We start from the raw sequence: 26,386 nt of genomic DNA, 5'->3' as shown, positions 1-26,386 counted from the left end.
TCCCCTGGGCCCAGATGCAGAGTGTGTTCCTGGTAGCTCTGCTTCTTAAACCCGACAACTCTGGTGTCTGTGATCCCAGTGTTGGCAAAAAAATTTGCTTTCTTAGACTTCCGGTTTCTCTTGTTACTGTTATATTCTAATTGGGATTCAATTTACACATCATGAAATTTCACCCCTTTCAGTGGTGCATCTCACTGGTTTTCAGTAGATTCACTAAGTTGTGTAACTGTTGCCCCATCTTAATTCTCAAATCTTTTATTCTCTCCACTCCTCCCTCCAGCTCCTAGCAACTACTGATCCTACTTTCTGTTCCTATAGATTTGTCCCTTCTGTACATTTTCTTGTAAGTGGATCCAATCGGATCTGTGAACATCTGTGTCTGAATTCACTTTAGCACTGTGTTTTCAAACTCTATGCAAATTGTAGAATGTGTTTGTTTCTTTTTCATAGCTAAAAAATACTTCATTGTGTGTTTATTATACATACATACATACATACATACATATAGATTACACACTAGACTTTGCTTATTCACTCCTCAGACGACAGAACTTTGTGTTGTTTCCACCTTTTAGCTATGATGAAAAATGCTTCTTGAGGAAAAATGAGCATTTTTGTACAAGGTTTTGTGTAAATTTACTTTTTCGTTTTCTTGGAAACATCAATTCTATTCTTACTGTAACACTGTGAACTCTCCGTGGAACTGCCAAATTGTTTTCCAAAGCAGCTCTTACCTTTTACCTTCCCACTAGTAATGAATGAAGTTCCGGTTTCTGTCCATCCTCTCCAGAACATGCTCTTGCCAGTCTTTTTGCTTGTAGCCACATGGATCAGTAGTGGTATCTCTGCGTTAAAGAGTTAAAGGTCTAACTTTCTGATTTCTTCCTGCTTGTTTGTACATAAACCAGTAAGACATAACAAGACATAACTGAATCTTTAGGCAGACATAATTTTGGATATTAGTTTGCATTTGTTTATAAATACCTTTTATTGTCCAGCGTTCAGCCATGTTCAGATTGCAGATGGAGTATATGACCTGATCCTTCCTACCCCAAAATAGCGTATAATCTGAGGAGAAAAGATGAGCATAGAAAATGTAGGACAGCCTCGAGTCGTGGAGTAGAATGCTAAAAGTATCCAATGGGGAAGTCTCAAGGACATGCATATCCATTTGCATAAGGACAAAAAAAGAGCCATAGTCTGAACTAGATGGAAAAATAGACTCTCTAGAGTTGGGAGAAGGACTGCTTTTAAGATTCTAGATAATGCCACGTAGAGTCTCAGTAGAAATTGAGAGACTTTCTTTTTTGAAAACACTTTGAGTTTGGGAACTAGAACAGCTGCCACCCCCGCCGTTCTTTTTGTTCTAGAAGTGAACTCCATCTACAGAGGCCTGCTCCCTTGTTCTTATTTTCCTTCCATTGCTCGAGTCTTCCTGTGCACAGGACAAATGGATGCTTAATAGTGAGTTCCGCTGTGAGACTTCAATAGCAAGCGTGGTTCCGAGCCATAAGTCACAGGGATGAAATGATTAATAATTTAGTTTTTTATTTCCTTTCCCTTAAAGGAGGGGGTGGGGCCCATCGCCCTTTTAAGAGGACTAAATGTATGTAGATCCAGAGAGCTTAGAAAAGCCTCACTGATCTTGAGTGGAGCACTTTAAGGCCTCATTTTTGGGCCTGGTATTTGGGGCACTTTGATCTGATGCTCACCCACCTTTGCAGCATTTTCTCTTGCTGTTCTTTTGACTGCTGTATAAATGTTCCAGGCATCCTGTGTCCTGTACCTTCCTCTTTCTGTGCCCTTTCTCCTCGTCCTTTTACTAGCCTGGACTGTGCTCACCTTGAATCAGGAGCAGATGTCCTTTGTCAGAAATCCATACTGTTTCTCCTTCCCCTCTAAACTGGGAGGTCTCGGTGCCCCCTGTTGTGTATGCGACAGCATGTGTGACTGTTATTTTGGAGACTCAGATGTCTTAACCCTCCATTTTTATTATTTTGTACCTAGGCTATTTGAACTGTGACTTGTCAGTTCTTTGTAAGGTCAGGGATGATTTCCTTCATCTTCTGATGGCCCCAGGTATCTTATTGGAGAACTTCACATGGAGTGTTTATTGAGGGAAGTTGTTTCTGTAGCTTCCACATCAACTGTGTCATGTGAATCAAGAGTCCCTGTCTTTGCCAGAGTTGGGACTGGAGGGCCAGGCATAGATGGAAATCTGCTTTGGAAAATACAGTCCCTGGGACGGATCAGATCATGATCACAACTGCACCTCAAATCAGTGGCAGAAAAAGTCACGGTTACTAGAGATAGATTTTTTTTTTCCCACATTACTGCTTCATTCTTACTTCTTGGTATTACTTTTCTGATGCAAGTGCCAGAATTCTGGAATCTCTGTGTGGGATGAAGCTGCAGATCCAGAAAGGCCTCTGAGCGTTGGTTGACTCTTGACGTTCTGCAGGCAGAGGCCATGCCCTCTGGGGTCCACCTCGTGAACAGTGAATGGCACAGGCCCCCCGCAGTTCAGGGCACATGCGAGGGAGTCAGAAGCAGAGGGAGCAAGAAGCGGCAGCCGTCTTGTGAGGCAGGATGGCTTTGGGCTTCACCAGGTACAGATTGAAACGGCGGCCTTTATACACCTCAGTTGACTTTGAGAATGTCATGGTGTCACGTCAAAGTCAGTCACGGAGCAGGACGATGATTCGTAGTCCGGAACAGCTGGGTCAGTTTGGCATGGTTTGTTTGATGTGCTGTGCTAAACGGTCTCGTAATAAGGGGTGCATTTTTAGAAAGATTTCTGAATTTAGAGCAGATTCAGATAAAATAATAATGACTTTGTGTTAAAAGGCCAAACTTAATTTCTACAGAAAGCCTCGCTCTCTTGTTCAAAGGAAAGTAGTTGCTCTGCTTGGAACTTTCACACTTTGTGGCCCTTGCCCTTCCGGTTTTCCTTCTCCACATCCCAAGGTCACACCTGTGCATTTTCTATCATCCTAGGAGCAGTGTATTCCTTCTCTTTTTCTTTTTTCTTTTTTTGAGGGGGGTGGGATTGGGGAGGCCCACACCCAAAGCTACGACATCATTCCCAGCTCTGTGCTTAAGGGTCTTTCCCAGAATTCCTGGGGGATTCTGTGGTGCTGGGTTGGAAGCGCCTGAACCCTCGAACTGCCTCTCTGACTCTGTGCTTTTGTTTTGGACACGGTGCTTTTTGTCTCTGTGTCCTGATTGTGGCTTTTTAGCCCTCCCTCTGCAACTCTGTGCAACTCCACCTTTGGGATGTCCTGGAGATGGAGACGCAAGCCCCTCTGTGTCTGTCACTTGCCTCTGGATGTCACCAGTCAGTCGTGAGCAGACTTTTCTTCCTCTGCCTGCCCGCCTCAGTTCTGCATCAGTTTCAGAAAGTGGAGGCTGTGTTTGGGCACCCTCAGCCCCCTCAGTTTTCAGAGCTCCAGCCTGCCCATCTGTGCTGAGTCTCCACATGTCTTATGAAAACCTGTCAAGTGAATAATGTCTCCTTGATCTTTTTTCTTTTTTTTTCTGGTTCATACCTGGCGATACACAGGGGTTACTCCTGGCTCTGCACTCAGGAATTACTCCTGGCGGTGCTCAGGGGACCACATGGGATGCTGAGAATCGAACCTGGGTCGGGCGCGTGCAAGGCCAATGCCCTACCCGCTGTGCTATCGCTCCAGCCCCCTCCTTGATCTTTTAAAGAAGTTCTTATTTTTTCTTTGAAGTAGCTCTCTTTCTTTCTTCTCTCCTTCTCTCTTTCCTCTCTTTACCTCCTTCTCCATTTTTCTTCGTTGATTTCTGGTGCTTTGGGGGATGATGTGACAAGAATTTTCAGGTGAAACCATCATCAGAATTTAGAGATACTTTTCTCGGGGACTTCATCGTACCTGGAAGGTAGGATTTAGAATCATCGGTAGGATGGGCCCCCAGAGACTTTGTGCATTTGTGTAAGCTTGGAAAACTCCCATGGCAGTTGTGTTCCATCTGGTGAGGTGGTTGGAGCTTTCAGCAGGAAAGGCACATCATCATCGTCGCCCGGAGAGACAGGAAGCTCGGGCAGTGCCCAGCCCCGCACAGGGCAGCTCCCTAGAACACCTGGATAAGCCTCCAGGCTTTCTCTCCCAGGTTATCTATTTCTGCCTGCTCTGGAAAGGTGGCCCAATTCCCTCATCTCCTGTAATATGTAATTATAAGAAATGACTGGCTGTTTCCAAGTTATTCTCTACATAGGAGTAGGAACATAAACAGTCCCTAACTCGTCACTTGTTCAGGGACCGACTGATACAGAAATGGGAACAACATATTCCAAAACATCCTGTGCTATAGCGTAGCATCTCTGGCCCTTGCTAAGCCATGGCCTTTGACTGAGGTCCTGTAATTCTTGCCTGGGGAAAGTTACTGTCCTCAGCAGAATTTCCTCCTCACCGGAAAGGCTTCTGACGATCACAGCAGATTTTGCTGGAGCAGCTCTGCTAATTAACTGGAAGCGTGCGTATGCGTAGGTATATGTAATTTTCATAAATAGCCTTGTAAAACCGTGGCATTCGAGATTCATATTTTATGCTTGGCTCTTATAAGAAAGCAAACATGTCATCGTGACAGGGAATGAAAGAACAATCAAGTCAGACTACCTACATCTTTCATTCCTTCCCCTCCCTTTTTTTTATTTTTGCTCGTGGTTTTCCTTTTTTAATTACAGCTTCGTGTTTGCTTGGTACTACGGGTTTTGTTTGTCTTGTTTCTAAAATGCAGACTGAAAAGCAGTGTACTAAACTTGTTGAGAAATGAGTGAGAGCCTCACACACCAGTGGCAGGAGGCAGATGGGAGAGGATCCAAATCAGCTGGCAGGTAGGGTGATGAGCCCCCTCTAGGCTACCCTGCTTCCTTCCCTGGGAGATGGATTTGTGCTGCCAACATGGTTTTCACCCTGCGGTGAATTCCATGGTTACACTGAGGAAAGAGGCACAGATACATAAAAATGTTACGGTACAGTGCCGGTTGTAGAGATCATTCCTGGCTAGGTTGGTGGTGACTGTAGTTCTTAGAAGATTTCCAGGGAGGGCAGAGACCAAGGCTACTGAATTCTGGTACTCTTCATATTTGAACCAGACAGTTCTTTGTGTGTGTGTGTGTGTGTTTTGTTTTGGGGTCACGCCCAGTGGTACTCAGGGCTGACTCCTGGCTCTGCACTCAGAGTTCATTCCTGACAGCTCAGGGGACCATATGGAGTGCCAGGGATCGAACCCCGATCCGCTGCATGCAAGGCGATCACCCCACCCGCTGTATCATTTCTCAGGCCCCTAAATAGTTTTTTGATGTAGGCGGCTGCCCTGTACCTACCTCGTGAGATGCTTAGCAGCATCTCTGACCTGTGCTCTCAGGATGCCAGTAGTACGTGCAAGTTTTGACAGCCCTCAATGTCTGGGGAGACATTGTCCGATGTATCCCAGGGAGCAGGTGAAAAGACCTCCCCCAGTTGAGAGCCATGGGGAGGCGTGGTTGAGCACAATAATTTGGAGCTGAGCCCTGAAGATCAGCAGCACTTGGCTATGTCAGGCAAATGGCTGATCGGCAGGTGTGTTCAGCTGGTGACACTGGAGTGAAGGCTCAGTCAGTCCCAGTGTCTCTCCGTCCCAGAGCCCTGGGATCCGGGAGCCGAAATGTGCCACTGCTCTAGTTCCACAGTTGAGGGTGCATGTTTAGAAACTTTTAGTCAGTTGGGTATCATTTAATTATGATGTTCTTTATTGTAATTCTACAGTGAAGACTATAGAAATGTCTGTTGTTCCATATTTAAGTTTTCTAGAGACTCATTTTTCTGGAAGTATCGCTCCAAGACAGTTTGGAACATTAAGACAAGACCAGAGGGATGCTTTTTCACTGAAACTTGGAGCATTTGAGGTGGTGAGAGACCGTGTAGGGTGCATGGTGGGGAGGTGAGGTGGGTCCGACCTGGCCTAATGGGCCCAGGACCTTAGACTGGTTTCTGAATTTCAAAGGGTCTCTAATACATCTTAGGCCTAGGCGCAATACATATTTTTAGAATGGGTAAGTGAGTGTTTAGGAAGCCTCCAAATAGCTGAATGGATCTCAGGATAGGGAGCGAGCAGAGAACCAGTGGATATTTATGAGATGAGAGTTGACTTTTAGGAGTACAGTCTGATGCCACTTTTCCCTGTCTCTCTGGATTTTCCCTCTCAGTTGTCTCATAACACCATTAGAAATGTTCTCTAATCATATTCTTTTCTGTTTTGTTTTTGTTTTTGTTTTGGGGTCACACCTGGCAATGCACAGTAGTTACTCCTGGTTCATGCACTCAGGAATCACTCCCGGCGGTGCTTGGGGGACCATATGGGATGCTGGGAATCGAACCTGGGTCGACCTTGTGCAAGGCAAATGCCCTACCCGCTGTGCTATCGCTCCAGCCCCTAATCACATCCTCTTGCCCTACACTTTTGAACCGATAGTTGCCCGTGTGAAACTTGAATTTATACAGATCTGTTTATTTCTTATTTTAGGTTTCCTAAGGCAAATTATGTGTGCTCTTTTCCTCCTAAGTTTTATTAACATATAGTCTCTTTGGCACATGGTAGCTTTTGTGCTCATTTGGCTGTTCTTATAGTGGTACCTTAAAGAAGGGAGGGTGCATCTGGGTTCATTTATGTTTTCCTTGGGGGAGGACGGGAGGGGAGCGAGGGAGGAGGTCTGTGCCCTTGCACTGTTTCTCTCAAGGAAGGTCTGTGCTTCTCTGTGTGAAGTTTGGATTTCAAGTTGGGCTCAAGCCAAGTGTTGGTGTGAAGTTGTGGAAGCTGGGTGTTAAGCTGTGCTCATCCTCCTAAGACGTTCTGGAGAGTTTGAGTTAGCCGACATTCTTCCTACCACTTTCTCTATGGCCTCTTTTTATTTTTGAACGAATTCAACACACTTTATATTCTATATTCAACCTTTTCAGTATCTGAAGTGTTTATGGATGGTACCTGCACCCCTCCATTTCTGTAACACTGGGTCAGTGATGTCTAATTATGGTAAGCAGGTTCTTTGGAAATTCGGAGGAAGTAAGTGGAGAATGTTCTGGTCTGGGGTGATAGTAGCATATAAGGGGTGAGCTCAAAGTTGGACCTTGTAGGAAGGTTCCAATTGAACTTGGCTCTTGATAAGCCATCTTTCAAGGCGAGGGAAACAAGGGCCAGTTTCTGTGGTGTAGAAAAAGGAGAGAGGGAATCACATGGAAAAGTAGGGACCTCAGATTCCAACCCAGTGCCTGTTCGCTATTGCTCCAGCCCCTCAATTTCTTCACAGGTCTGTCTGTAGGTGGGCCTAGTCTGTGAACATTCCATGTATATAGAATCATATAGCATTCTATCTTTTATGAGTAGCTTTTTCAGGTGGCATGTTCTCAAGGTTCACTCGTCTCTTGGTATGTGGCAGGACTTCATTTCTGCGGTCTGGTCTGGTCTGTTCCTTTGTATGGATGTGGAATGCAAGGTCTTGAACCTCCACCCAAGTGTTAATGAATCAGAAACTTCTCGGTTGACTTCCAGGTGACCCAGAATTACCAGCAGGAAGGAAGCTGCTGCTGGCTGAGTGCTTGGGGCCAAAGGGGCAGGTGGACCCTGTGGGCCCCTGTGACTTTCCACCTTCATCTCATGGATAGTGAGAAGTTACTGAAAACTTTTTTTTTTTTAGCAGAGACATAAAATTGTTAGGTTTATAATGTTAAAAATTAGCTTCTGCACGAAAGGTAAAATTCGGAAAAGGCAGTGTTAGGTACTTGAGAATCGTCCTGCCTGCTCATAGGTGGGAAAGGGCAGTGGGATACAGTCCCTGGAGAGAGGCAGGATGGAGGGTAGTTCGGGGAGGGGGAGCTGTGAGGAGGACTCGGATTTCCAGGACTTAACGACGAACGTGTGACTGGCACAAGGTGACCACCATGGTTACGGGGAGAGGATGTAGCTGCTATATCTTCTGATGGTCTTTAAGCGAGCAGGGCTGAGATTGGTTTTTAATTTTGTGGGATTCAGTGTTTAAGTAAGCACTAAGAAGAACATGTTAAGGTAGCAGACTCTACAGATTCTTTTATAGTTCTTAAATATTCACTTCTTGCCTTTCCTTACTTAGTAATCTCTGAAAGAATTAGTAGCAAATGTCGGTTCAGTCAGTTCTCACCCAGATATGAAGAGTTGACTGTACTAAAAGTAACCTTTTTTGTTAATGGTGGGTTAGATTCCTGTTTATAGAAAGAATCCTTTTGCCAAGAACACTAGTAATCTCTTTGATCTGTTTTGAAATATTTCCTTAAATTTAAGTAGGACATAAACTCTGAAATCTACCAAAGAAAAATGGAGTGACTTGAATTTATTTACGTATTAACTTCTTGATCTTAATCTGTGATTCCAAGAGAGAGACAATCCAGTGTGACTCAACATTTAAGAACAAGGTTTAAATTGATGGTTATCAGCTTAAAAAAAAATTCCAGGGTAGACCTTAAGTACTTAGGGATAACCATGGTGACATTTATTTATTTTTTTCATGACATTTATTAATTCCCCTTTACGTGGTGAGAATCTCTCTCTCTCTCTCTCTCTCTCTCTCTCTCTCTCTCTCTCTCTCTGGGTTCTACTTTGTAGTTTAACCTTAATATTTCTTTCCTCAATTTCCACATGGAGCAGAGATGATACCCAAAAGGTTATTTGTGTATACGTACAGCAATGAGAAGCATCTGTTTGCTCTCCTGGTTTCTCTAATCTAGTTGGGTCAGTGGAATTCTGTCTTGCTAACTAGAGTTTGTCAGTCGTGTGTTTGAGACCCTTTCTTCTAGTCATTTTCAGTGTGCTGCAGGGGTTGGGACTGCCACATGGCTGGGCTAGCACCAGCTTGGGTAGAAAATAACCACAGAATAACCACTAAGTAACCACCAAACTAGCAAAACCAAATGAACATGTTCTGCTACTGTGACATCATGCTTAAAATTAAAAAGAAACCTTTTCCTCCCTGCCTCCCTCCCTCCCTCCCCTCTTCCTCCCTTCTTTCCTTCTTTTTTTTTGTCTAGATACCATAAATTACAGTACCGCTAACAATAAAGTTTCAAACTTTCCGTGTTTCAACTACACCAGAAGTGTCAGTGCCTCTCCATCATTTTCCAAGGTCCCCTTCCATCCCCTACCTTACCTCTCTAGCACAAACTAATTTTTAAAAAAAAAAATTTAACTATTATAGTGGCCAGGACCTTTGACCAGTGCCCTCCAGTTCTCCTCATCCTCCCATTTATTGGCATTCTCAGCACTGTCATTCACAGCCAAAAGTTGGAAATCGTTTGAGTCCTTCCATTCCCTTGTCTTAGTGCTCTTTATAGCACAGTTGAGATTATCTCTATTTTTTCTTCTCCCTCTTTTTTATTTTACTTAACATGATTCCTCTGGTTGGTTCCATTCATGTAGCTGCAATGTTCATGATTTCATCTTTTCTTTCAGCTGTATAATTTTCTACTATGTATACAACTTCTTTGCCCAGTTGGATATTTGGGCTGGGGAAACCCATTCTTTTGGTAGTGCTGGGGTAGAGGTGGGCGTGGGGTATGGTGCATATGTTGGTCCTCAGGGCTTACTCCTGTCTCTGTGCTCAGCAGTCTCTCCTGGCAGCACTTGGGGGACCATATGTGGTGTCAGGGATCACACCCAAGTTGGCCACATGCAAGGCAAGTGCCGTAGCTGCTATACTCTTTCTCTGGCCCCAAGAAACAAAATTTAAAAAAAAATTTTTTTATTAGTGAAATACCATGAGGTACAGTTGTAGACTTACAGATTTTTGTGCTTGGGTTTCAATTATACAATTTTCGAGTACCCATCCCTCCACCAGTGCCCATTTTCCACCATCACTGATCCCAGTATCCCTCCCACCCCCCTTCCCTCCCATCCCACCCTGTCTTGGTGGCAGGGCATTCCTGTTTGTTCTCTCTCCTTTTGGGTGTTGTGGTCTGCAAAAGAGGCATTGAGTGGCAATCATGTTCGGTCTATAGTCTACTTTCAACATGCTTCTCCCATCCTGGGAGGCTCCTCCCAACACCCTTTACTTGGTGCTCCCTTCTCTATCTGAACTGCCTTTCCCCCTAGCATGTGTGGCTGGCCATGGAGTGAACCTCCTGGTACTTATCTCGGCTATTCTTGGGTGTTAGTCTCCCATTTTGTTACTTTATATCCCCCAGATGAATGCAATCTTTCTATGTCTATCCCTCTCTTTCTGACTCATTTCGCTTAGCATGATGCTTTCCATGTAGTACCCCTTGTATGTAAATTTCATGACTTCATCTTTTCTAACAGCTACATAGTACTGCATTGTGCAGATGTACCAAAGAAGAAACCCATTCTTACTGAGACTAATGTTCCCAGAAACTGGATCCTGTGTGTTTTTTTGTTTTGTTTTTGTTTTGAGCCCAGCCCAGCAGTGCAGTCTTATTCTTGACTCTTTGTGCAAGGATCACTTCTGGCAGTGCTCAGGGAACCATATGCGGTTCCAGGGACCAAATACCAGTTGGTCATGTGTAAGGCAAGTACCGTATTTGCTGTACTATTACTCTAGCCCCAGATCCCGCATGTTTTAGATCAAATTTTATAGTAGGGACACTGTCAGTGCTTGGATATCAATGCCCTATTATTTATCAGTCTTGTATAGGCAAGCTGAACTAAGACAGAGGTAGGTGTGTACCCAAACTAAATGTAACACAGTGCCTCACACCCGCAGAGCCCTCAAAGTGTCCTAGTGAAATGAACATAAGTGTGGATTGATAAATGAAGAAAACGAAGCAAATGTCTGTGGACATTTACTGGGTCCACCATGGGTACACTTGCCAGTGAATAGAACCACGGGCCTACGGTTGTGACCTTAGACTAAAAGTACAATGATAATAGTGACCCACGTGTTTTCTTTTGACAGACAATGCACAGCTGTGGTGGCTTTCTATCATTTAACTTCCACCTCCATCCTTTGAACTTAAGTGTGTGATGCTTTTCACTAGTGAGGCCCCTAAAACTTTGATAGAAAAAGAAATTGATCCGGTCCCCCCTGCCCCAACTCTATATCTACTCAAGGATTAGAGCCTAGAAGAGTCAAGAAGGCCCAGAAGAAGCCATGTCCAGCCACTGGCACTGTTAGCAGTGTTCTGGGTTGTATTAGCACAGTGAGTTGATCATCGGGGGAAAAGTCCAGTGAACTGACCTCAAGGTTAAGCCTGCTGTGGCCAGATTGACCTCATCATCTTCTGTCTACATTTCAGGGCTGCCAAACTGAGCATCAGGGACTAGTCTTAAAATGTGTCGCAGGTTATTTGGGCCTGTGGATGAAGATTTTGATTTTCTTAATAGAAACAGGTTTGAAACTTGTAGGCAGTTCTAGGGAAGTTAGGAAGAGGTGAACGGATAGACTGACAACAGGCTTTGTGTTGTTTCATCAGTTACAGTTGAAGGATATGGAACATCTAATCACACATTTCCAGAAGAGCTTCAGAACTATGAGATTGGCCCTTGTTAAAGAGCCAGTGTTTTGTGTGTTTTTAAGTTTCATTTTATGTTATTTTTTAAATTATAGTTTAGGGAGTACAGTTACAATAGTGTTAAATAGTGTCAAGTTACTAGACACCATCCCATCACAGTGCTCATGACCTTTCACCCCATTCTTATGTCACTTCCACTGAGATTTTTATCCCTTTCACTCCTCTTCCCATGTTGTAGGGGAATCCAAGTTTTGTAATCCAAGGTCAAGGGTTTGTTTATCATCGTTCAGTATCCTCTATTTCCTTTTTTTTTTTTTTTAATTTTTTTGCTTTTTTGGGTCACACTCGGCGATGCTCAGGGGTTACTCCTGGCTCTGCACTTAAGAATTACTCCTGGTGGTGCTTCGGGGACCATGTGGGATGCTGGGAATTGAACCTGGGTTGGCCGCATGCAAGGCAAACACCCTACCAGTTGTCCTATCGCTCCAGCTCCCTGGGGACAATTTCCTTTTGTCTCTAAATTACACAGATGAGTGAGATCAGTTTTAAGGTCAGAAATGCTTGAAATGCAAATTTTGTTTATCTTTTCATAGAAATGATTGTTGACATTGTGGGATTCTGTGTTGTCTTCAGTGGCCAAACGTTAGAATTCATGCAGGCACAAATGTAGCTGTGAAGAAGCAGAAACTACTCATTTTTGTTTGCTTGCTTGTTTGGGGCCAGACCTGGCACACGTGGAGGCTGCTGCTGTTCCCGTACTTTGCAGTCATGTGCTTTGCCCATTAAGCTGTCTTTATCGCCCTGGAAAATGCATGTAACACAGCTGAAACTTCCCACCTTGAAACAGGTGTTTGTTATGGCAGCTGTGTTCAGTATATTTCTAATGTTGAAACCTTGGAAGATAATGGGAAAGATAGTTGCATTAGCATAATGAGATTTGTTTTTTCTTTAATTTATTTAAAAAAAAATGGAGAGGGAGAAAGTATTCTCGACCCACTAGGCTGTCTCTCCAGCTAGATTTAAAAAAAAAAATTAATGAAAAAGATGATTTAACATTTTAAGCATGACAAAAGAAAACAATGGAAGTAGGCTAAGAAAATGCCAGAAGTTGACTCGTATATAAAAAAAAAGAAAATATGGTAGTATTTATTTAAATCCAATAATGTGTTTAATTCAAACATATTGAGTGTCTGGTGGGTACCAGGGACTCTGCTAATGATACAAAAATAAAAAAACTACAATTTGTAAAAATTGTTCTCTTACATTTAACCTGTAATAATGGTTCTTTCAAAAATTTTGCTGTTTCTCATAATCCATCTTTCTGATACTCTGATTCTTTAAAACTCGAGTTTCAATCTCTTCCAAGAGTCTCTTTCATTGTTATCTTTGGCTAGGTAACTGGTATTTGCTTTCTAGTAAGATAAAGAAACAGAAACCAGAGACAGTCCTTTCTGTGCAATCTCATGCTTAGTTAAACGCTGTTAAGAGTATCAGCAGATGACTTGTTGTATTTGATACCCTGGCCTGTCTCCCTCATGGTGCTGCGTATTGGTGAGTGTTTAGAACATGTTGATCTGTAAGCAGGGGAGGACCTGGCTAATGCCAGCTTAGTGAGTAGAAGTGTTTTTGGTCTGCCCTGGCAGTGTGGAGGTTGAGCTTAATAAAGCCTTTGTTCCCGGGAGTCTTGGCCTTTCCTGAACCTGGAAAGGAAGTCTAGCATCTTTAATCCTCACACCTAGGGTCTAGAGCTCCAGGCTGGAGGAAGGACAGATACCATCTTTATCCTTCTTCATTAAGGCAGCCAACCTTGCCTGAGAGCTTCTCTCTTTGGACTGGGTTTCATCCTTCAGGTCCCCTTCTCTGGCTGACGAGACTGTCCTGGCCACAGGGCTGACTGCAAAAACGGGAGTGATAGTTTTCCCGGGCAATGCAAGAGAGTCCTTTAGGCTGCCACAAAACTTTATGATATTTGCATCCTCTTTACGCTAATGCACTTATGGATAAAGGTCCATAAGTGAAGTTTTACAAAATCAGATACCTTTGAAGCACTCTCCTTAGTTCCTGGAGTGTTGCTGGCATCTTGTAAATTTTTCAAGTCAGCGGAAAATCTTTTCTCTTTTCTCGGCTTAGTTTTGGCCTTTTCCATTTGAGCTATATAAAGGGCCCTAAGTAAGCTTTACGTTTACCTTAGGTCAGGAAAAAAGACGAGTGCATATCTGAAGCGTGAAAAGAGGTAAAATGAAGAACAGTTGCTTTAAAACTGAGTCTTAAAGTACCCAGAAATCACTTTGTATTTTTTCATAGAAGCCCGTATCTCAGACAAAGAGAGAAAAGCTAATATGTTTGAACGAATGAAAGAGTTGTGTAGGTTTCCTATTACTAGTAGCTTTTTGCTTAGTTATTTTTCCCATGAACTATGGGGAAAAAAAAAAAGATACTAGGTGCATTTCCTAGACTTGGAAACTGAGGCAGAAAGAGAAGCCATGCAATTTCCCAAGGCTTCTGAACTGCCAGGGTCAGGAGTAAAACCAGGACTAACTCTGAAATATTATACTGCCATCTGCTCCAGTTTTCCTTCCGGGCCTCATTTGTCTTTAAACTTCTTCTCCCACAGAGGCTCTCATTACATCTCAATTAAACACATAAACAACAAATCTCCGTTACTCAAATCAGTTGTCCTCTCGATGAACAGTGGCTCCAGAGGTCTCAGGGTGCAGCATCAGCTGTGTACATTCTGGAATTCAAATGTGACTAGACATGTCTGGAAGTCGATGGGTGAGATTTGGCAGGGACTGTGTAATTACATCAGTCACCTGGCAGCCTCTGGGGCAGAATGGATCCTCCCAGAAGAAAGGGTGGGGTTTGCAAGTTTACTTAGAAGTCACTGGCGCCCAGTAGGGAGTCTATCAGAGTCCAGTGCGTTGTCATTTATTTACCTAGTCCTCAGACCCAGGGCCTAGCGATTGCTCAAGTCGGTAGGATACTTTGGCATCGTCACTAAGTGTTCCACCGGGGCCTTGAGAGCTCACCCATCTCTCAGACTCAGCAGTGCCTGCCGAGATAGCGTATCATCCAGGCACCTGTGGACTGGGGCAGCCGGGATTCTGGTGCAGCCATTGGGGTCCTCAGTAGATCCATGTCCTATGGGGGTCTGGAGTTGAAAACGCCACTGTGGCTTGCAGCCACAGAAATGTGTGCGTCTCAGGGTTCTGCAGGCTGCAAAAACCAAGATGGGGGTGGAGGAGGAAGGGCAGCCTGGGGGAGGATTCAGTCCTCTTCTGCATGGCAGCCCCAACTTGTGTGTCCTCACATGCTTGAAGGTCAGGGAGTGTGGGGTCTTTTTTAAAGCGCATCTCCCTGTGCTGTGTCTGCTCTCATAATCAGATTGCTTCCCAGAGCCCACCTTGGAGGTATCGTCCCATCACCTTGGAGGTAACAATTCAATACACTGTTAGGAGAGTGGTGATTTGTTGTGTGTGTGTGGCAGGCCCGATTAGAGGGGCACAGCCTGATGATAGCATTTGTGCTGTGGCTAAGTGGGCTCCCGGGAAGCATTCTGCGTTGCCCGAGTTTCCTGCTTCAGAGCCGTAGGAGATATTTGGAGGAAGTACTTTAGGGTGCTAGAATCCTATGGTACTAATTGGGTGTAACATAGGGTTTTGTTTTTTTCACATGGTCACGTCCTCCCGTTGTTCATCAATTTGCTCGAGCGGGCCCAGTAACGTCTCCATTGGAGACTTTGTTGTTACTGTGTCTGGCATATCGAATATGTCACAGGGAGCTTGCCAGGCTCTGCCGTGCAGGCGAGATACTCTCGGTAGCTTGCCGGGCTCTCCGAGAGGGGCGGAGGAATCGAACTCGGAATAATTTAATAGAAATATTTGGGGAAAAGGTCACTTGGAATTTTTCAAATTGAGTGACACTAGGAATTATTTAAACAAACCAATCACAAACAACTATCTTCTCCACTGTCGTTAATGTTAAAAGCAAAACCTTTTTCATCGTTGGGTTCAGAAGATTCTTCTGAATTATTTAGACTCTAGTTAGGTATAGCATTCTAGACACGCTGCTTTTAAAGTTCCTGTATCTTTACGGTACTGGGAAATACTGTCAACTTGGGTGTACGTGTTCCTGTACGATTGAGCTTCAGTTCCATTTGTTAATAAATTACCAGACGAGTTTAAACCATAGAATTCTAATCTCCTAGAAATCGTCGTTGTTCATCTGGGGGCTGGTGATTCTTAATCAGTCATCCAGTTAGTATTTACTAAGGACCTACGTCCTGCATATTAGATCCTGCGCATGCAGAATTTCCAGGCTTGGGAGAGGGGGACCTAGAAACAAGAAAGCAGAGAGTGATAAATGCATTTATGAAGGATCTTCGAGGAGATGGTTAGAGAGGACTCTGAGGAGGTGGTGCTGAAGTATCTCAATCTTCGTGGGAATGCTGGGGGGTTGGGAGGGAAACTCTGTGTTAAGCTAGGCCTTCCACTTACGAAAAGCCTGTCTGTTCATTAACAGAAGTTTATAAGGCGTCTGTTTTGTGCCAGACGTGCTAAGCCCTACAGCTTAGAACAAAACTGCAGACATGATCTTTGTGGACTTTCAGGAGTGGGACGTGGTCAGAGAAATAGGTAAAAGGCAGATTTCACGTGCAGAGTGCTAACTTAAATGTTGGAGGGAAATTTGGGGGTAGCTGGTCAAAATGTCCAAACAGGCAGTTACGAAAGACCTCACTGAGAAAGTGAACTTTGAATCAACCAGAAACCAGTTTGGCAGACTTTCTGTGAAGGACAGCTGGTAAATACCTGGGCATTAGAACCACATTCATTGCCTGTTTTTCTGCAGCTATTTTCAGTGCCTCTGTAGACCCAGGACAGCCAGTAGCTAAGGTGTATATAGATGGGAGTAATTGACTTTTAACATCTTATTTATGTACACTGAAATTTGTGCTACATATAATTTTTATATACAAATACTTTTATTGTTTTCATTTTTCCAGCTGTTTAAGAAGGCAGTTTTTGGTTGTAGAGTGTATGGAACAAGTTAGTGGGCTCAGGTTTAACCTGTGGGTTATAATTTGTTTATAGGTGATCTAGCTGGAGCAATTTGCCAGTGTCTGCTCTTTCAGTTGCTCTGGGTAATGGGTCATGATCTATGTTTTTTTTATTAATTAATTAATTTTCTATTAGTGAAACACCATGAGGTTCATGGTCTATGTTTGAATGGCAAGGCAAAATTCAACTCCCATTCTTTTTTGTACCAAAGCTTTTTGTACATATCGTCCAGTGACTTGGTTGTTTCATGAAGAAAATAATGAAAATTCATCAGTTTACTGAGTGACAAATACTTCAGTTAGGTTAAATTTCTGTCTTATGGCTTTTATTTCTAAGCTCTGCTGTACAGTAATAGCTTTTGTTTTCCATCCGCTGTGCTACAATATTCCTGAAGGCATCTTAAGTAGTTTAATTAAGAATTTTACCCAGTAGCAGTGCATTTGGATGCAGGCTTAGGGAACTTGATGAAGAGCGGCTTAGCCACTTAGCGATTTATTTCTCTGCTACAGGTGAGGGGTCTGCTGCGCAGGACTGGCCTGGCAGCTGTAAGATGTCCTGAAGGACCCTGCTCCCATCCTTCCCTTTGCCTTTAGCACACGGTGTCTCTTTTTCAATTGGGAAAATGGTCCTCTACCTCCAGGCCCGACAGTGGTATTTCCGCAAGTGAGAAGGAAGGAACAAAGCTTAACATTTTCGTCTTTGTTTTTTCCACTTTTCAAATGGAAGCTTCCCAAGGAGCAGCTGCCTTAGAACTCATTGGCCTGAACTCTTGTCATCTGATCACCCCTAGTTGCTGAGCCGTTGAACAAGTGTGTAGATAGAGCTGAGTGACTTTCCTCAACCAAACTGGGTTTCTGGTATTACGAAAGGGAGAATGGCTAGTGGGTATATAGCATTATCTGCCATGGCATTTTAGTGATTTTGGTTTTTTTTTAAAAAGACAAGAAATAATGTCTACTTACAACTTACTGCTACTTACAACTCAACGGTCATGGGCGAAGATAGTGATTTTTGCTCCCAGACTTACTTCTGGTGTCTTTCACTGCCTCTCCAAATTGATCGTACATTTTGTTTCAGAACAACGCAAGTGTAGGGAGAATAAAGCTCTTTGTGTCACGGAAATGACTGTATGTTATTGTTACTGAGCTCTGGGTTCCCGCCAGCAGATGAAGTGCCCTTGGCAGCTTCCCCACGCCACATGGGAAACCTTTCTGTTACCTGGACCTGCCTGTCAGGCAGGTGCCTTCTCTCCAGTCCCTGCCTCCCAAGCCGACCTGCACCCCCAACTCTCAAGCCTGACCCACCACAGTTCTCCCAGTCCACATACACTTCAGGACTTCTTAAAAACAGCCTTAAAAAAACAACCCATGTTGCTGTGACTCATCTTCCTTCCTGGTGCTAATATCACAAATAACCACTTGAAAACTTCCTTTTCTGAGTTTAATTTCTCCCCTTGGTTTATTTGGATAGTTTGCTGTAATATTAGTTCATTTTTAAAAATACAGCCTTAGCTCCTTTCAAGTATTCTCTTTTATAATCTTTTTGGGCTTATAACGGGAGGAAAGGAGGAGAGCAGCGGGTCACAAAGTACTTCAAGTCCTGCTCTTCTCTTGGGGAAACTTGATTTACCTAAAACACCAGGTCTTTAGGGCTCTCCCCAGCCTGAAGCTTCTCTGTGGGAAGGTCTCTTTCTCAGAAGAATTTCCTTCTACTTAATCTTCTGAGTAGAGAGAACGTTTATACTGTCCTAAAAGTTTACATAGGTAGAGAACGAAAACTCTTATTCTTTCTTCGCCAAGTTCTCACTTCCCCAGTTGCACAAGAATTTTAACCAGCATTTCCTCCTTATTAACTTAATGTTATATTAATTTCAATATTTAAATCTTAATTTCAAAATTCTACGATAAACTTTCTATTCTTTTCTTACAATTGGCTATGAAAAGGGAAGATACTAGGTCAAGAATACTTTCAAACATAGCTAATAGGAATGTGAATTGATGAGGTCTTGTTGAAAAATGGCTCCGCCTGGATTCTTCAGGGGTCTGGAAAATGTCACTGCCATTTGACCTGGTGTCATTCATAAGGCTCAGTCAGTGTTGAGAAGCAAGGAATGCCAAATAAAGATACTCATTATGTGAATTTTTAATGCCGAAACTTGATAAGTAAGCTGAATATCTAATACCAGGTTAGTAGTTGATTTTTCATCTACATGATGGAATTTTCAAGCAGATATTAAAATTACTGGTTTTGAAAATATTATATTGTGGGATAGAAACATTCATGGTCTGCTGTGCTGTTGAGTAAAGGGCAAGGTGCAGCTCTTCTTACTGAGTGTAGCACCGCACCGTAGCACTGTCCTCCCGTTGTTCAGCGATTTGCTCGAACAGGCCCAGTAACATTGTGAGACTTGTTGTTACTGCGTTTGGCATATCGAATACGTCAGGTGGAGCTTGCCAGGCTTTGCCGTGTGGGTGAGATACTCTCGGTAGCTTGCTGGACTCTCCGAGAGGGATGGAGGAATTGAAGGTGAAGGAATTGAACTCGGGGTCGGCAGGTTTGCTGCGTGCAAGGCAAACGCCCTACCCGCTGTGCTATCGCTCTAACCCTTACTGAGTGTAGTTCTGTGAAAATAAAGACCAGTTGAGCTGTAGAGGACTAGAGTTCAGCAAAAAATGCTTCAGGGGGGTGGTGGGGGATAGGAGCTGGCCAAGGGTTGGGAAAATGCAGAAGCTGTATACCTGTAATTCCCTGAATTATAAAGACCATGTAGGTACAATTTTTAGGTACTTTCACTTTATGTCGTAGTATATATGATATGTACACACATCACATGGGAAAAGATGCATTGGGAATTGCCACAAAAAGAGTAATAAAAGTGGTTCGAATACCCAGGTGTTTACCAGCTGTCCTTCGCGGAGAGTTTGCCAAACTGGTTTCTGGTTGGTTCAAAGTTCACTTTCTCTCTGAGGCCTTTTTTTTTTTTTTTTTTTGCTTTTTTTGGGTCACACCTGGCAATGCACAGAGGTTACTCCTGGCTCTGCACTCAGGAGTTACTCCTGGCAGCGCTCAGGGGACCATATGGGATGCTCGGAATCAAACCCAGGTTGGCCTCGTGCAAGGCAAACGCCCTACCTGCTGTGCTATCACTCCAGCCCCACTCTCTGAGGCCTTTTGTAGCTACCTGCTGTGACATTTTTACCAGCTACCCCCAAATTTCCCTTCGTATTTCAGATCACTCTTACGAGTATTGGAAATATGCTAGATAATATTGAGCTACACAAATGAACATAACAGCCAGATTCATGCACTGACTTGCATTTTTTCAGTGATTGGTTGGTAGGACTGTAGGTAACTGTTTGTTTGTTTGTTTGTTTATTTATTTATTTATTTTTGCTTGACAATTTTCAAACAAAGGAGCGTTACATCATGAAGTGGAAGCACCTGGAACTGGGTCCTGGAGGACATGGTGCTATGCTGAGTTGTATTCTTCCAAGGGCAGGGGGGACCCACACACGAAAGCAGAACCGAAATAGGAGAATGACAAGCTGTCTGAGGACTGTGATCAAATGAATGACAGCTTTCAGCCAACAATAAACCAGCCTTGTGGAGTTGTCAAGGGGACTTTAAGAGAGATGGATGCTTGCTTGTTGTTTTTTTTAAACTGAAGTTTTTTTTTTTTTTAAATGTGACTATATTTCTAAAATTGTATAGCAGTGGGAAGGGGGAGTAGTCACTCTTAGAAATAAAAAGTGACATTATTCAAGAGTACCTCACTACTAATTAGAATTTAAAGCACGCAGCCAGTAATCCTCTCATTTTCTAACAGCGACTTTAAAGACGTTCTTTCATTTCTTTCTGCATGCCCTCTTGTTATTTACTTTGCCTTCTTCAGCCCAGTGATTAGAGTATCTTTAAGCATTAACAGATTTTCACCTCAGAGAGATAAATCAGGCTGCGGGGGCAGCAGAAACAGGGAGAACAGGGAATTCGAGAGCATTCTTCAAACATTTTATTTTCTTGTGACAAGAGGTCCATCTGGCTGCTTGATTTATTACAGGGATTCTTGGCCATTATAAAATGCACCGTTTAAGTTGCAGGGAGAGGAGGGTGGCATGGCCACAACCGCCGGCCGTTCAGGGCTTCCTCCTGCCTCTGCACTCAGTGATCATTCCTGGCAGTTCCTGGGGGACCATCTGGGTGCCGGGGAACAAAACCTGGTTGTGTTGACTGCCTGCAAGGCAAGTGCCTTAGTCTGTGTGCTCTCTCTTTAGTCCCACCATTTAAGTGTTTTCTGCAGATTTTTTTTTAGACATGTAGAAAAAACAGACTGACTTTGTTGTGTGTATTTAAGATCTACCTCGTCTAAGGCTCTACGTATTGTCACCTCATCCAAATTAGTTTACTACCAAGCCTGGAATCAAGAAAGGACTGAAATTTCAAAAAGGTCCAGAGGCATTGACAGCTCTTCAGAGCACACCTGACCCCTAGTGACTGGGGAAGGAAAGGAAATGTATAAGAGCTGAGGGAGGCAAAGGGGAGGCAAAGGCAAAGGGTTAAGCAAGAGTTGGAAGCAGTGGTGCTCACTGTTGATGCTCAACTTAGAAGTGGAGAATATTATTCTCTTGTGAATTGATAGAAAGGACGCTTTCACGGCAGTGGCTACTGGAGTACCTGAAAGAGGAGACTTAGCAGAATGAGCTGCTGCTCCCCAGAATCAATGAAATGTTGATGTTCACATCTCAGAAGGCTGGACATGGTTTTCTCGATGGTTTGGGGCACAGGCATCAAATGTTATGACGGTAAACGTCAACTTCCTGGAACTGTGTCTCGGAGGAGACTGATCCGCCGAGAGCTCACTGAATCTCTAACCGATTCTATTCCTTCGAACCTATTCTATTCCTCTCACCTATTCTATTCCTTCCTGGTATTCTGAGCCATACCCCCAGTTCTGGGGCGTCAGGGTGAAGCGGTCGCCGTCTCGGGATTTGCTTAGGCCTCTGCTAACACCGGTGACTGGAGCCTGCTGTGGGGCTGTGTGGATCTCCGCTTTGTGGCGTTACCTCCTGCAGTGAAAATCAAATCCACTTCAGCTTGAAATCGTTCCCCATTATTGAAAAATGAGCATTGCTCAGTGAGGATAGAGAAGGGTCCACTATGACAAAGGTAGCTGGAAATGATCACTCTGGATAAGAACTGAGTGCTGAAAGTAGCTAAAGGGACAAACATGAGGGAAGGGTTGGGGGAGGGAAACTGAGGACATCGATGGTGGGAACTGCACACTGGTGGAGGGATGGGTGTTGGAACACGAGGGCTGAAACCTGACCAAGAACCCCTTTGTAACTCTATCTCGGGGGTGACGCAATAAATAAATGAATACCATTTTTAAAAATAAAATGAAATGAAGTATTTCTCCTGATGTGTTTCTTTTCTCTCTAGATAAAGAAGAAACAGCAGGATGTGGTTAGATTTCTGGAAGCCAACAAGATAGAATTTGAAGAGGTGGACATCACCATGTCTGAGGAGCAGAGGCAGTGGATGTACAAAAACATCCCTGCCGAGAAGAAGCCTGCTCAGGGGAACCCTCTTCCTCCACAGATATTCAACGGCGACCGCTACTGTGGAGTGAGTAGCTAGATTGTTTTTCGCGTGACGCCTGTGTGTTATGAAACCGGAGAATCGCCTAGAAAGGGGTTAGGACTTTTTCTGTGACTCTTGCAGCCCATGACTACTTTGTCAGTCTCCACGTTGGTGGAGGGTGAAGTTGAAGGGGAGATGAGTTCAAGGTCATGTACTGTGTATAGTTGTGAGTGCCTCTCTCTCTCTCTCTCTCTCTCTCTCTCTGTGTGTGTGTGTGTGTGTGTGTGTGTGTGTGCACCTGGGAAAAGGGATGGGAAGGGAAATTATATGGATAATTTTATTGTGCTCTGACTTTTAAAGCATTGTTTTCATTATCAGTACATTTGGGGGACAGACTAGAAGGGTTCGTTGCTGTTTTTGAGTATTGGTTCCTGTAATAATAAAAGCTGATCATTGTAGACCAGGGTTTCTCCCTACCCACCCAAGAGGCCATACTGTGGTGCTTGGGAAGCCAGCGGCCACTCCCTGCCACCAGGGCCAGATGTGGCTCAAGGCCACCGCCAGCAGCGTTCAAGGTGGGGCATGCAGTGTTTAGAATTGGATTCAGTGCCTTGCTCCTGCTGGGCATGTGCTGTATCACTAGAGCCCTTTCCTCAGCCCTAGAGTTTTACTTTTTAAGATGGTAATGAGCCAGATGGATCATTTATGGAAACATCTAAAATACATTAGGTGCCTTCTTGCTTATGAAGCATCTGAGAAGGCAAAATCTCCTGTCTATTTATTTTCCTCCTCACTTAAAAAAAAATGAAGAAACGTCTTTTTTTTTATGAGTAAGTCAGAGCTTGCCTATTGCTTTGACTCTGTCCTATTTATTTTGTGCTACCGTTCTTTAAGGATGATCTGTAGAGGAAGGAAAACAGAATGTCGAGGAGGCTGAACTGAATGAAGTAATTGAGCTGCCATCAGGGCAGAGGAAGGTGAAAGAGTGTTTCTGGGAGATTGAAAGGAAGCAGTTGCCCTTCTTCATGTTTGGAAAGGAGAATGCGACCCTGGGACATGGAGACTTGTACCTGAAGTTCTTATATCCATACCCTGAGGATCCTGGACATGGCACGAGACCTGGTGAAATAGAGTCCCAAAGCTAACTCATCTTGACCAGGACATCTTTGGGAAACCATGTATCTCTTTGAGCCCCATTTGTCTCAGAGAGACAAGGGATAATGCTTATCTTTGTGCAGCTTTTTAATACCATGGCATAATATTTCGCTGAGGGAAGTTTGTGGCAAACCTACTCTGTGTCTATTATTCATCGATTGCCTCGAGCAGGCCCCAGTAACGTCTCCTTCATCCTAGCCCTGAGATTATATTCAAGGGTCTTTAGGAGAATGAGACCCATCATTGTTACTGGTATTTGGCATATTGGGGACGCCACGGGGAGTTTGCCAGACTCTGCCGTGTGGGCAGGCTACATTCGGTAGCCTCCCAGTTTGTCCAAAGTAAGAAGGAGATAATAAGATGTCACTTCCGGGAGCTGGGTTTTATAGTCTCTGAGTCTTGGCCGTTGATGGGATTACAAGGCGCCACGGGGCCAGTTGGTGGGTGTGACCCCGCCTACTGGAATTTGGAGGATCTGGGTGGAGGATGCTTAGCCCCAAAACGTTTTTCTTAAATAATCGTAATCTTTTAAAAGGATCTGAAAATATCTCTTTTTTTAATTTTTGGGTCACACCAGATGGAGCTTAGGGCATACTTCTGGCTCTCTGCTTGGGTATCACTCCTGGCGGTGCTCAGTGGACCATATGTCATTCCAGAAGACTAAATCAGGGTCACCTGCATGCAAGACAGGAAAGCTAACCCTTGTATTATCTCTATGGTTCCAAAAATATTAATTGGCTTTACTTTAAGTTCATTAATGACACCGGATTCCATGGGCTCTATAACTTTCCATATCAAGTTTCTTAAAGTCTAAGAAAGCCAAGTTTCTACTGGCATATCTGACTTAGACTCCCAAACTGTGACTAAATGACGCGATATGAAATGATTGGAGGCCAGACAGTTCAAAATAGAGTAACGCTGATAGTCAAATCATGCCCCAAACCTTAAAAAACATTCAGCAGTTTTCTTTCTCTCCCACTTTGCTGGTATGAGAAGGACTTTAATTCTGACCCCAAAGGGTGGTTCAGATGGGCATAAAATTCTGGGTTTGAAAGAACTCCTGGTGCTTGTTCTTCATTGTCTGGTTATAGTGCTACCATTTTCTCTGTTTTTTTTTTTTTTACATGCCATGTCAGTTTTTATTTTCTGTGTGAGTTGCTAAAGCCTGTGTCCCAGAGTTCTGGTAATAATTATGATATTAGCTACTTTTCATTTATTGTCCTGAGTACTAAGAATGAAATTTAATCTAAGAATGAAATGGTTGAATTAGTAAATATGTTCTTGTGTTATTTCTCCCTGATTTTTTTCCTATTCTGTTTCTCTGAATTGCCTTATCAGTTTGGATATTGAGACTTTTTACACTGATTTTCTGATATTCATATCGCCCCTCTCGGAGAGCCCGGCAAGCTACCGAGAGTATTCGATATGCCAAACACAGTAACAACAAAGTCTCCAATGGAGACGTTACTGAAATCGACGATCAATGGGATGGCCTTTACCTTTACCTTTACCATATCTCGTAATTATACTGTCAAGCTTCTTTTTATTCCCATTTCTGTAATATGTCTATAACTTATTTATCTTTAATTAACACAGTGGATAGGGCATTTGCCTTGCACATGGCCGACATGGCCAACCTGAGTTCGATTCCTCCTCCCCTCTCAGAGAGCCTGGCAAGCTACTGAGAGTATCTTACCCGCATGGCAAAGCCTGGCAAGCTACCCATGACGTATTCAGTATGCCAAACACAGTAACAAGTTTCACAATGTTCCTGGACCCACTCGAGCGAATTGATGAACAACGGGAGGACAGTGACAGTAACTTTTAGCCATCTTTCTCTTTTCTTACTTTTTAAGAGTGCTGTTTTTAAAATGATATGAGCACAATACCTTAGTTTAGTGGAGATATTCAGTATAATTTCTTTTAAAGTTTTGTTACCAGTATTGTCCATCCCATCAACGTCCAAGAACCAGAGACTATAAAACCCAGCTCCCGGAAGTGCACGGCCGCATTTGTGGCTGCGTGACATCTTATTATCTCGTTCTTGCTTTGGACAACCTGGCAGGCCACCGAATGTAACCTGCCCACACGGCAGAGTCTGGCAAACTCCCCGTGGCGTACTCAATATGCCAAATACCAGTAACAATGATGGGTCTCATTCTCCTAACCCTGAAAGAGCCTCGAATGTGGCACTTTTTAGAATCTCAGGGCTAGGATGAAGGAGACATTACTGGTGCCTGCTCGAGGCAATCGACGAACAACAGGATGATCGTGATCGTGATTGTCCATGTGTGCACTGGTTTTATTTTGTTTATTCTTGAGTGTGGTGGGATGTTCTCAGATGGTCTTTATTGCCCTCCTTCATGCAGGAAGGAGAATGAGATGCTGGAACACAAGAGGCAAGTGCATGGGGCTGGGAAACCAGTTCAAAGCAGTGAAGCACATGCCTTGCTTGTGTGACCCAAGGCCCTCCTAGCACTGCTGAGTATTGCCTTGGGGTCCCTAAGCATCCCTGGGTCCCAGCAGCACTACATTGTTTATCCCAAGCACCTGACCATCAGGTGTGGCACCACCGACCAAGTCTTGCTCCCAAGTATTGCTAGGAATGGTCCCCAGGCTCCTGAACTCTGCTGACCCCAGCCCCCATAAAGGGAAGCTTTGTGTTCACCTAGATCTGTTTATAGGATTGCTTCCCAGTGGGTTTCCGGGTTGGTGGCTGGTCAATATTTCCTTAGCAGATATTGATAGTAGAGTCTTTCTCGGGCAATGGTGTTTCCCTGGGAAGGGCCCTCAGTGTCTTGCTTTGGTACTGCCACCTGACTCCTGGAGTTGCGGGCTGGTGAGATGAGACAAGAGTCGCCTGTGTTTCTGGTCCACTCTCCATATTAGTGTTTCTATGTCTGTAGCCTCCTGGAAGCTGTGTGTGTTGACAGTGCACCTTCTAGCTCCTTCTGGGGGCTGAGGTCCCCCGTGGGATCCAGCCAGCGCTTCTGTCAGTTTTCCTACGTCTCCCTGTGCCTGCGGCTGCTCTCTCCACTCTCCCAGTTGCTAATGCCTGCAGCTTTTCTCTGGCTAAAGCTGCTTCTGCTGACGCTGAGA

At 43.9% G+C, this 26,386-nt stretch overlaps 1 protein-coding gene across 1 annotated transcript in view; it reads left to right on the top strand.

The window, feature by feature from the left end:
- SH3BGRL2 (SH3 domain binding glutamate rich protein like 2) overlaps window positions 1–26,386 on the top strand; it is a 63,087-nt gene that overhangs the window by 16,342 nt on the left and 20,359 nt on the right. The window contains exon 2 of the mRNA XM_056109909.1: window positions 21,992–22,177. Within this exon, the coding sequence (XP_055965884.1) occupies window positions 21,992–22,177 (186 nt within the window). The remainder of the gene's footprint in view (window positions 1–21,991; window positions 22,178–26,386) is intronic.

This window comes from Sorex fumeus, unplaced genomic scaffold, assembly GCF_029834395.1.
Source record: "Sorex fumeus unplaced genomic scaffold, SorFum_2.1 ptg000008l, whole genome shotgun sequence".
Taxonomy (NCBI): domain Eukaryota; kingdom Metazoa; phylum Chordata; class Mammalia; order Eulipotyphla; family Soricidae; genus Sorex; species Sorex fumeus.
Note: the sequence above shows the minus strand (reverse complement) of the source record. Positions and strands in the feature narration are given on the sequence as shown.